Source organism: Jaculus jaculus, chromosome 3 (genome assembly GCF_020740685.1).
Source record: "Jaculus jaculus isolate mJacJac1 chromosome 3, mJacJac1.mat.Y.cur, whole genome shotgun sequence".
Lineage (NCBI taxonomy): Eukaryota > Metazoa > Chordata > Mammalia > Rodentia > Dipodidae > Jaculus > Jaculus jaculus.
The window spans coordinates 140,674,111-140,685,464 of NC_059104.1; the positions used below are offsets into that span (position 1 = coordinate 140,674,111).

General features: G+C 37.8%; 1 protein-coding gene across 1 annotated transcript; it reads right to left on the minus strand.

Moving 5' to 3' along the window:
• Nucleotides 1-4,191: 4,191 nt before the first annotated feature.
• LOC123459475 (cell growth-regulating nucleolar protein-like) lies at nucleotides 4,192-10,858 on the minus strand. Its single transcript, XM_045146099.1, has 2 exons — nucleotides 10,701-10,858; nucleotides 4,192-5,565 (listed from the first exon to the last, which is right to left on the minus strand). The coding sequence occupies exons 1-2, from the start codon at nucleotides 10,856-10,858 to the stop codon at nucleotides 4,377-4,379; spliced, it is 1,347 nt and encodes a 448-aa protein (XP_045002034.1). The 3' UTR covers nucleotides 4,192-4,376.
• Between the last annotated feature and the right edge of the window lie 496 nt (nucleotides 10,859-11,354).

Genomic DNA, 11,354 nt, shown 5'->3' on the forward strand with positions numbered 1-11,354 from the left:
GACTGAGAGTTACAGGATTAGATATTTGACCTGCATTTATAGTCTTGCATTGCTCCAATATTTATGCACCTTTCCCAATTCTTCCTTTTTGAAATGGGAATGTTTCATCAGTGCTATTGTGTGTTGGAACTATTTAATTAGTGTTGTGATTTTATAGTGTTCACAGTTGAGACAATCTTTAAATTTAAGTTTCAGATGAGGCTTTGGACTTTAGACTTTTGAAAAGTATTTGGACTGGTAAAGACAATGACTATGGGACATTTAAATTTGGAGTCAATACACATGATGTTACGATGTTTGTGAATGGAGGTCAAGGGGAAAATGTGGTAATTTGAAATTGAAATGTCTCCTGCAGTCTCATTTGTTTGAGAGTAAGCCTCATACACAATTCATACTTTAGAAGGTAGAATCTTTTTGGAGGAGGTGTGTGACTGGGGGTGGACATTGAGGTATATTATCACAGCTCCAAGCCCAGCGCTTAGAATACTTCCACCCAGATATGTAACAAGAAGTGAGCTAGCATCTTGCCCATAGCACTCTTTCTGCACCATAATGAAACTTCCCTTCATAATTGTAAGCCTAAAATCTGCCCTTTCCTCCTATTAAGCTGCTTCTGACATGACTTGCTCCAACAAGAAAAGGTAGCAGCAACAGTGAGTGTTGCTGGGGGTTGACCCCCAGAACTTTAGTGCTACATATACTATTCATGATTCTGTAGAACAGAACTGGTAATGATTATCTATTCATTGCAAAGGCTGAGCTCCCAGAGGCTGCCCAATCCATGGGGCTGGAGGCCTCAGCAGTTCTAGTGTAGCACTGAAGACCTGTAGGATTCCTAGATAACCACCTATCTTGGGTCCACACTGTAAGGACAAAGAAGCTGGTTTCTAAAGTCAGCAATGAATAGAAGAAACAGGGTAGGTAAACTCGCTGGTATTATTCCAAGGCAAGCAAGCAGGCAAAAACAGTGCCCCAGATGTCTTTAAGTAGGGGCTACCAGTGAACGGGAGACAACTCTTGGGGAGTGTCTTACTAATTCACTTAATCCTTTTTGGAAATGCTTTCACATATTGGTGTAGAGGTATGTGTCTCTAAATTATTTCCTAATACAATTAAGTTTAATGTTAAGATCAACCATCCCATTAGGCAATTTATCTACCACTGCACTACAACCCATAGCTGAATACTATATTCAACAACTTTGGGAAATTTGCTTTTGAGTTCTACTATTTTGTTTACATGGAACCTATAGGAATTTATAAGTTAATAATCTTTGCATGTGAATAAGCTTTTATTGCTTTTGCTAGTTACAATATAGTGACTGGAACAGCTAACACAATAGCTAATAAGTCCGGTAGGAGGTTATAGCTTTGTGTTATTCACAATGTTATAACAAATGCTTCAAATATTTAAGCAATTTTGATGTAAGATATAGATTATTATGCATATTTGGACTATTGATTTTCAGTCTCAAACTCACATTACTCATATTGATTCCAAAATTATGCTAACTTTATAAACTTATCTCAATTTTATTCTTTCATACAATACAATTTATTGAAACATGTCAGCTCTATAGAGGATTTTATGTTTCTGATGTATTTAACCCTTGCAATGTATTTACCCCCTCTTTCCCTACCACAGAGAGTCTAGTTTTGTTTGTACCATTTGGGTTTGGTGTACATATCATACATTTCTACCATGGAAAATACATTGCAATTTTATTCTTAGTAAAAATGAAAACTAAGTTTGGCAAGTTACCAAAGTAACCCAGTAAGTGTGCCACAGAGCCAAATCTCAAATCCATAGCTAAGTGAAATCACTGCTTTTATGCTTAGTTTAATAAAGGACCCAGAAAGGGTGTCATTGAGCCTATCTGAAATTTGATATACTAATAATGAGTGAAATGTCTTGCCACATGTATAGTATACATTTTTCTTTTTTTCCCTCATTTTCTTTGGAATTTTATAATTACATTATGTCACCATCATTTAGCTGTTTTTGGATAGTGCTTTTGGGGTCATACATTTAGAACAAATTTTTCTTTTTAATATATTTATTAAGTTTAATCTTTTGCCTTTGAATATCTGATGCTTTATAAAAAGATTTATTTTCATTTATTTAATTGAGACAAAGAGAGGTGTGAGAGGGATAAAGGGAGAGGGAGAGAGAATGGGTCCTGTAACCACTGCAAACAAACTCCAGATGAATGTGCCACCATGCATGGAACTTGGAGAATCAAAACTGGGTCCTTAGGCTTCACAGGCAAGTGCCTTAACTGCTAAGCCATTTCACCAGCTCCTGAATATCTGATGTTTTAAACTTTATTCTGATGCTACTAATCAAATGTTCATAAACATTATAAATATTTTTAAGTTATGATTTGCATTTTCACTTTACTAAAGTTGTTTTTTTTCTTTGCAAAAGAGTTCTTACTCTTTTTTGCATATCAAAATCTCAAGATTTATTTTTCTTTGATAGTTTTGGCTTTGTTTTTATGCTTAAAATGTTTTCCTTTACTGCTGCAGTTACTGTTCACTGCTGGACAAACACCCAACCAGAAGCAGCTTATGGGAGTAGAGGATTTATTTCAGGCTTACAGAATCCAGCACACATGACCTTCCAGATCTTAAACTGGCTCTCTACACACTTAGTAGGGCAGAACATAAAATCTGCCCCTAGTGACCCAAGTCTTCCCCAGCAGGGCTCTACTTACTCAATAGAGACTCCAGATGCAACCTGAAATCTTAATAAAAAAAAAAAATCCAGAATTTATGGAAGACATACATTAACATTCAAACTACCACATTTATGAAAATCTTACTTCTTCTCCTTCTTTTTCTTGTTTTTGTTTTTAATTTTTAAATTTTTATTAACATTTTCCATGATTATAAAAAAATATCCCATGGTAATTCCCTCACTCCCCACCCCCACACTTCTAATCCTGTTGTGCATGTTATCTAGCTTCATGCTTGTAGTACTGATTAGGTAAGATTTTTTTCATTATATGTATATGAGATAAGTAAAACTCAGAAGAGTCAACCTATTCAATATGACATAGGCAACTAATGATGCAGAATAACTTCTTCAAAGCATTTTAATTAAAAATAGCAGTTTTAAATAGTTGACTATGAATTCAATTTTAATTTAGTACCTTCATTTGCTTTTTCTTTCCTTCTTACTTAGTTTAGATTTTTTTCCAGAACAAAAATATATTAAAATTCCATGGAGTAATATAGCAGTCTTGCATCATGATTTAATTTCACAACTCATGAATACAGTAAGTATTATGCTGACATTTCATCTCAGAAGTGAAAAATTCCCCTAGAGGCCAAGCTTCCTCTCCATGTGTTATTGGAAGTGATGGAGTAGTCTTTTCACAGGTCCTTAAACTTTGTTAGAGTTCCCACTTTGTGGTTAACCTCAAAAATAAACATTGTGGTCACAAAATGTCAAGTACTCAGGTTGTTAGTTTAGATATGATAAAGAGTAGGTTCCATAGCAATACATTATAGAAAGTGTGTTTCGTAATTCCATCATTCAGGAGGCAGAGATTGTCATGAGTTTCAGGGCAGACTGATAATACATAGGGAATGCCAGGTCAGCATGGGCTAGAGTAAGACTGTACATTGGACCAAAAAAATGCATTTAATTATAGCTTTATGGACCTTGGCAATGGGGAATGCTCATTTCTTCAGTAATATTTCTCTACCCCATAAGTAGGGATCTAATAGAGATAATGGGTTAGGTTTAAATTAATGAAGCATACATTATATGACTTGGATTTTCTGTACTAAATTCTTAAAGTATTTATCAATATTTACTGGAGAGCTTCACACATGCTATCCTTTTTGTCTTCAATATGCGCATAGACACATTTAACAAATAAATAATGAGAGTATATTAATTTACTTGAGATTTTTAACAAATAACATTCCAGTTTGTTGTTGCTTCTTCACCCAGGACAGTCCACAGAATACTTTCTATATGTTAAATGCTGTTTTGGGGATATGTATATACATATATATACATATATATGTATATACATATATATCTATATATACATGCATAACAATTATATGAGCAGCGTCAGTGATTATTAACTATCAAGACAGTTCTGTTTTCAGTCAGCGTCTTTTTAAGTGGTGGGATGAGGTCATGAAGAACTTTTTTTTTTTTTTTTTTTTAGAATTTGACAAGAATATATTTTATTTTTTCATAAAAGTTCTTAACAAAAATATATTGTTCCATTAGCTTAAAAATACAGTTTTAGAAAGCAAAACTTGAGTTATTATATTATAATCCATTACAGGTTTTACAAACAGCAGTGAGAGGAACACCTCAAGAGAGTGGATTTCCTTTAAAAACCAAAATGTTCATTTCAATAGCTTGACTTTGTCTTTTAGTATCTTAAAGGCAGGATTCTTGCTGGTTTTCTTATTGAAGATGGCCAAGAGCTCCTCTTCAGACATGTGCTGGTCCTTTGTTACTGTGTGATACTGAGCTATAACCTTTTTTTTCAGCTTTTTGATTGCTATTTTGTTGTCCGGGGCCTGTTTGAGAACTGCTTTAATGGTTCCCTTCCAGTTGAATTTACCTTTTGCAGGGACTTCATGGTCTCTGGGCTCTCCATCCTCAGGATGTCGTGGCAACTTCATCTTTTTCTTCTTACAGTATGATTCAACTTCCGCATGCTTCCGCTTCTTCCCCACAGTTGTCTCCGTGTCTTCCTTGTCAGCATCTGCAGAGCCACCACCTGCATCTGGTCCCTCTGCCGAGGCCTGGACCTTCTTGGTCTTCTTCCCCACCCAGCCATTGGCCTTCTCAATTTCTTCCCCATCAGCCTCAAGTTTGGCCTCCTGACCCTTCTTACGCTTCTTGGCCTTCTGGCTGCTTGAGTTTCCTTGATGGTTTTCTAACTTCAATTCTTTCTTTTCTTTTTTTCTATTCTTCTGCCGTTCTTCCTTCCTTTCCCTTTTATTCTTTTTTACCTCTGCTTGCTCCTCTGTGGTGCCATTTGCTTTTGAGGATGGAACTTTGGGAGGAATTTCTGCTTGGGTCTTGGTTTCTTGGCCCAGTGGCTGTTTATCTTGCTCCCTATTGGCTGGCTCACTGCTGGAAGCTTCTGAGAAGATATTCCACACCTGCTCCAGGATAGATTCATTATGAACCTTCAAGCTGTTTTTCATCCAGTTCTGAAACTTTGCCTTTTTTCTGGGAACGTTGTCAAAACCACCAATTTGCTGTAAAAGTTCTCTTACTTTGGGGCTGACATTGGGTTTCTTTATCAATTCATTATTTTTCTGGATCCAGGCCTGCTGCTTCTCATCTCCTTTATGGGTCTTGCCGTCATAGCTCTTACCGCCATACTTCTGATCTTCACTGATGCACTTCACATGAAGTTTGTAGTCATCACCCCAGAAGTCCTTTCCACAGTCCATGCAAGAAAGACATTCACAATTTCTGCAAACAGACACATGCTTTTCCACTTGTATTTTCTTCACTCCACTGAGCCTCCTCTCCTGTGGGGTACTACTGTGCTCTCCCAACCGGCGCCGCCAACGGCTTCAGCCGTCCTCGGGAAGCACGTGGAGCCGCGGCCCCGGCCTCCGCAGCCCGCCACCCCTCAACTCCGTGAAGAACGTTTTGCGGGTGGTGAGTGACAGTACTGATAGCTGAAGCCTTCATAGATTATTGAAAGTATGTGACTTGTCTCACACTCCAGGAACATGTTCATGTTTTGTTTGTATTGAAAATACCATCCCCACATCACAGTCCTAATTCCCACTGTCTATTCAGGGCAAACCTAGAATTAAAGAGTATAGATATGAGGATGTTTAGGTTGTTAAAGTAATTTCAAATTAAAAAAGAAAATACAGAGTAGGACTGTCATTTGTCCAAAATCACACAGCAAATGTGTCACATCCCTAAACAGAAACCCAAATTCCCTTACCCTCAGTACATGTCTCTCCAGAACAGGCTGGGTTAGCATAAAATCTATACAATCTTCCAATCTGTTGTTAGATACTTGGGATAGTGCAATGATAATATATTACCTTAGAAGAAAACTTCCAGTGTGAACTTGAAATTAAAAGATAAATTGATTTAGCCTTTAAAGTTTAAAGACTGAACAATTTCCATTTATTTATTTATTTATTTATTTATTTATTTATTTATTTATTTATTTATTTATCTTTGAGGTAGGGTTGTACTCTAGTTCAGGCTGACCTGGAATTCATTATGTAGCCTCAGGATGGTCTCAAACTCACTGTGATCCTCCTACCTCTGCCTCCCAAGTGCTGGTATTAAGGCATGCACAACCATTTCCAGCTTACAATTTACATTTTTATGATTACAGAAATCTGAAAAATATTTAAACAATTACATGTGTATCCAGAAAAAAAAAATCAAGAATTTTTCAGACTAAAGCATTCTTAGGTCTGTTGTTCATGAGTTTGTGAATACTGGAGTCATTGAACATGCCAAATGCCTAGTGACCCTGAAATGGAAGGTGGGTTTAAGTATCTGTGATATTTTTGCATTTCATATCTGCTTTGGTATTTAATCCAAATCTCTTTAATAGTTTGTCTTTCTACTATGGGTATGTCCAACAAGACTAGGGATCTGTGGAGACAGGGTGATCTTCCAGGGTAGGTGCTCACTTTAGTTCAACAGAACAAATCTGAGGAAGAACCACAGCAATGGTAGCTAGGGAGAGGACCAAAGTTACAGCTCCTCATTATGTGGTAACTAAGGGACTAGATTCATTTTGTAGTCAGGTTCACATTGCTGGGAGAAATCATCCAACCAAGAGCATCTTATGGGGAAAAAAGAGGTTTATTTTGGCTTATAGACTCAAGGGGAAGAAGCTCCATGGTGGCAGGAGAAATCAGTCTGATGTGGGAGATGTCAGTGATGTGTCCTTGGTTTCATGAGAGGATATTACCATCCCTGGGTAAGGTGTTTGTGAAACCTGGGACTCTGCTGAAGTGCATCTCGTCTCCAGAGACAAAGAGAGACTCAGAGAGCAAGGATTGAAGAAGCCTAGATCATAAGATATTCTTTCACTAAACCAAAAGAAAAAAAAAAAAGAAAGAGTCCAGGGAAATAGAGAACTCCTTTAGCATTCTTCCTCAGACATGTCTTTCAAAAAAATTAACATTCTTGATATCTTGATCCTTCAATGGCTTGGATCTTGCCTGCCAAACATCTTTCCTATTGTTGCAGTGCATAGCTATAGATTTCTCTTTAATGGCAGTATCCCTTTTATAATTACAGTTTAAGAAGTTGTAGTCTCGTTGTCTGGGATTTTAAACCTGTTCATAGCTCTTCCCTTTCTAAACTTCACATGTCTTCTATCTTTCTTTCCTATGTTTTTCTTGATTTTATTGTAGTTTTAAAAAATAGCTAAAAGAAGCCATGCCACAGACTCAATACTATTCTGCCTTGAAATTTCCTTGACTAAACACACTAGCCCATTACTTTTAAATTCAATTTTGTTCAAATTCTCAGAATATTGGCAGAATGCGGCCGTTTTTGCCAAAATTTCTTGTGAATTGCCTCTATCCCAGTTCCAGATAGAGCCCTTGTTCTCTAGGACCCCATGAGTGAAGTTTCCAGTGTCCACATTTGTCTCAGCCTTCTGATCTTTCAAACTCCACCAGAGTCATCCAATAAAATCTACTTAGATCCTTGAAAGACTTCTCTAGTCCAAAGTTCCAAATACCTCCACAATCCTCCCATAAACCTGTTGCAAAAGACTGAGAACCACATGGTCAAGTCTATCTCAGCAATTATCCCACTTCTCTATACCGATTTTCTATATAAGTTTTTTTTTTTTCTCTTTTCTGGGATAAAATTATTGATCTTAAAAAACTTATGGAAGGAATTGAATTTAATTTGCCTTTTAGTTCCAAAAAGTAGAGTGAATGATGTTGGAGAAAGCATGGAAGGAACAGGAAGCCAATGTCCCAGTGTCACATCATCAAACCAGCAGGGAAGAAGGGAAAGAGGAGGGAGAGGGGAAAAGAAAGAGATGGCGGGTAGGCTGCCATACCTCAAATAGAATCCCCAATGTCACGTTTCCTTTAGCAAGGCTTCTCCTTCCAAAGGTACCACAACCTTTCCAAATAGCTGAGGACCAAGAATTCAAGCACAAGAGTCTATAGGGAACGTTTTACTTCCAAATTACCACACAGGGAGAAGGTAGAAAACTCAGGATGATGGTAAATATGTTGTGTGTGGAACTTAGGTATGTATGTGATACAGGACTACTTAACATACAACCCTGTCTTTCAGTGCATGATATGGAAGGACTAGAAATAAATTAGTAGCTGAGCCCATAAGGAAGATAGTGCCAATAATCCAGAAAAGACATAAAAGTCTAAACAGAATAAGAAAGAGGGATTAAGAGAAGTACTGCCAGATTCTTCAGAATTCTTTCATGGTAGTCAGATTCTCTTTATTCTATCCAAGCAAGTGATGGCAATCAGATTAAAGTATGTACAATAGTTCATAATTTGATCAGTGCTTTGGACCAAGTCCAAGGAGCAGAGAAGTCCAAACTGAGGTGTTGTATCTGCCCTGGCTGGGATGAACAAGGGCTGGGAAGAGGTAGCTGAGGCTAAGCTAAGTCCAGAAGATTGTATTTGTGTTAACTTGGGAGACACAGCAAGGTGGAGTCCTTGGAAAGATACACAGGAGGGAGAGAGAGGCAAAGTTATTCCAGGAAGAGTAGTATCTTGGCCCAAACCTCCGGAAATGAGCAGATGACAGAGGGAACTTCGATTCTCACCCCAGAACTGACCCTCTTTGAATGTAGTGACCAGTTATAAGAATTTATTCCTTGAGAATGGAGATTTGGAGAATGTGCATATGACAGTTTTGAAGGGATCTGTGAGGGGAGACAATCTCTGGTTGTCAGAATGGGAATTTTAGCTATAGGAAAAGAATGAAATAGCTTATGAAAAGCAATTAAAAAGAGGAATAACCTGGGTTACCCACAGTGGAAGCAAAAGTCTTTGAATCATTGTCAAGTTTTCTGTTCAGTTGAATGCCCTATTCCTGTTAACTTTAGAATAATTCAAAATAGTTTTGTTATGTCAAGTCTTAAAAATTGATTACTTCAGGACAGTTCTTGAATTGGGACTAAAAGAATTACTTAATATTTTCCACATAATTTGCCCCTAGGAGGAAATAAATTGAAATTTTCCATCTTACAAAAAGATTTTTTTCTAACTCAGATACATGACTTGAAAGAGAAAGAGTAATTCCATCTTTTAAATATAAAATTAGAAGCTACCTATGTAAAAACATCCCTAAGCCTTAATGATGCTGGGATAAGAAAATAAACATGAAGTTTTTTTTGAGTACTTACAGCCAGTATTTTTGTAAATGTTTAAGGAATAAAATGAGTGCTAGTGTAACTGGGTGCTAGGGGTTCAGGAAAATCCTTGCACTTCAAACCCTAGGTTTATTTGTAATTTGAATCAAAGAATTTAGTGAAAAAGAAGACTGAGAGGGATAATTATTAAATTATGATATTTATTGAGGAAAGTACAGAGCTAAGGAAAGGCACCCATGTGGCTAGAGATCACATGTGGAGAGCTAGGAAGAACTGTAGAAAGAAAGAAAAAAAAAAAAACCAGAAAGTTCAAGGAGCTTCTGTTATATGGGGAATTGGAGGGAGTAAAGGAGCCCATGTGGATAATAAGGGCTAGGGGGCCTTCCTGGCTGGGACTGGGCCTAGGCCTTGGCCAAGCCAACCCAGACCCAGCTGAGGAAAAAAATCTCACATTCAGCTGGAAGTGTCCAAGTAGTCAGAGAGACTGCAAGGTATTTATAAACTTATAGTGGTGGGCTGTCTTCTGGCTCATGTAAATCAGAGGGAAAGCTAGTTGTTTAGGGCTAGAGGCTGTCTCAGGAAGAGGGTAGCCCTGGCACCAAGTTCTGGAAGCTGAACTTGGCCAACTACAGTGTTGAAATCCTATGAAAGACCACCTTTCAGGATGGGTCCTGGTTGTTTGTGGAGAAGCAGGTCAAGGAACTAGGCAAGAGATGAGAAGTCAGATTGTCTTTGGTTTCTAGCAAGTGCAGACTTTCCTGTTTTTTTTTTTTTTTTTTTGTTTTGTTTTTTAACCTTTAAGGATCTAGTCACCCTAACTGTACCCTCTGGCTTATAATGGGAAATAATTTCTCAGTTCCTGGATATATTTGTTTGGAGTTTTAAAACATCTTAACAAATTTCCAACACTTGAAATTTCACATTTCACATTTCAAATAGGATTTCCTTCCTCCAAGTACTGCTACAGGTTTATGAAAGAGCCTTAATCACATTGGCTTTTAGGAAGTATGCAAAATCAAAACCTTAATACCAGCCGGGCGTGGTGGTACATGCCTTTAATCCCAGCACTCAGGAGGCAGAGGTAGGAGGATTGCCATGCTCAAGACCACCCTGAAATGACATAGTGAATTCCAGGTGGGTCTGGGTTTGAGCAAGACCCTACTTCGAAAAACCAAAGGGGGGGGGGGAAAAAACTTAATATCACTCTCTTTCCTATCATTGGGCTGTCACTTTGAGTCTTCCTGGGGAGACATAACAAGTATATATTTACGTGTAGATGAGGAACTGAGAAGAGACCAAAGTAATGATTGCACCAGTGTCCAACTTGGGAAACCAATGAGTCTTTGGGGTAACTTACAGGACCATGGATGAGTCAAATGCAGCTGCATCACTGCAAAGCCCGTCCCAGCATAGGAGACGACTCACAAATGCTGCGTCTCCGGAGCTCATTGTACATACTGCAGGCAGCTCTGCTGATCCAAGAATCTCTTCTCCAAAGCAATTCTTACTCTTCATATGGGGTCTTTTAAATCTTGAAATTTTCATTGTTTTTGGACTTTTTCACCTCCCGACTCTCATTAGCCTCCTTCCACCCTCCAGGAGGAAGTGCATGCATTTGTAGGAACTTGTCTTACAACATGGGGTCAGTGAGCAAGGGAGGATGAGAGCTTTGAGACTGAGAGAAAATTGCAGAGGTCCTTTTGTCTTCTCCTACTCTCCAATGAAAAACCTCCTGTCACCTTGTCACTCAGACTCCCCTCTCTCACTAGCAAATAATTTATCTTATATTGAAAGTGGGGATTATAGATAGGTAAAAATGGGTGTGAAGAAGCCTAGTCTTCTCAATTCAGCATTTTCACAGAGTATAAATGAATCAATCCACTTGAATATACCACAAACATATACATTATTATTTGTTTATCAAACCCAATCCTTTAAATATCTAAAAAAGCTAAATCATGGCCATATCATTATTAGAGGACTAATTCTTTCATCACATAGCAGATGATCT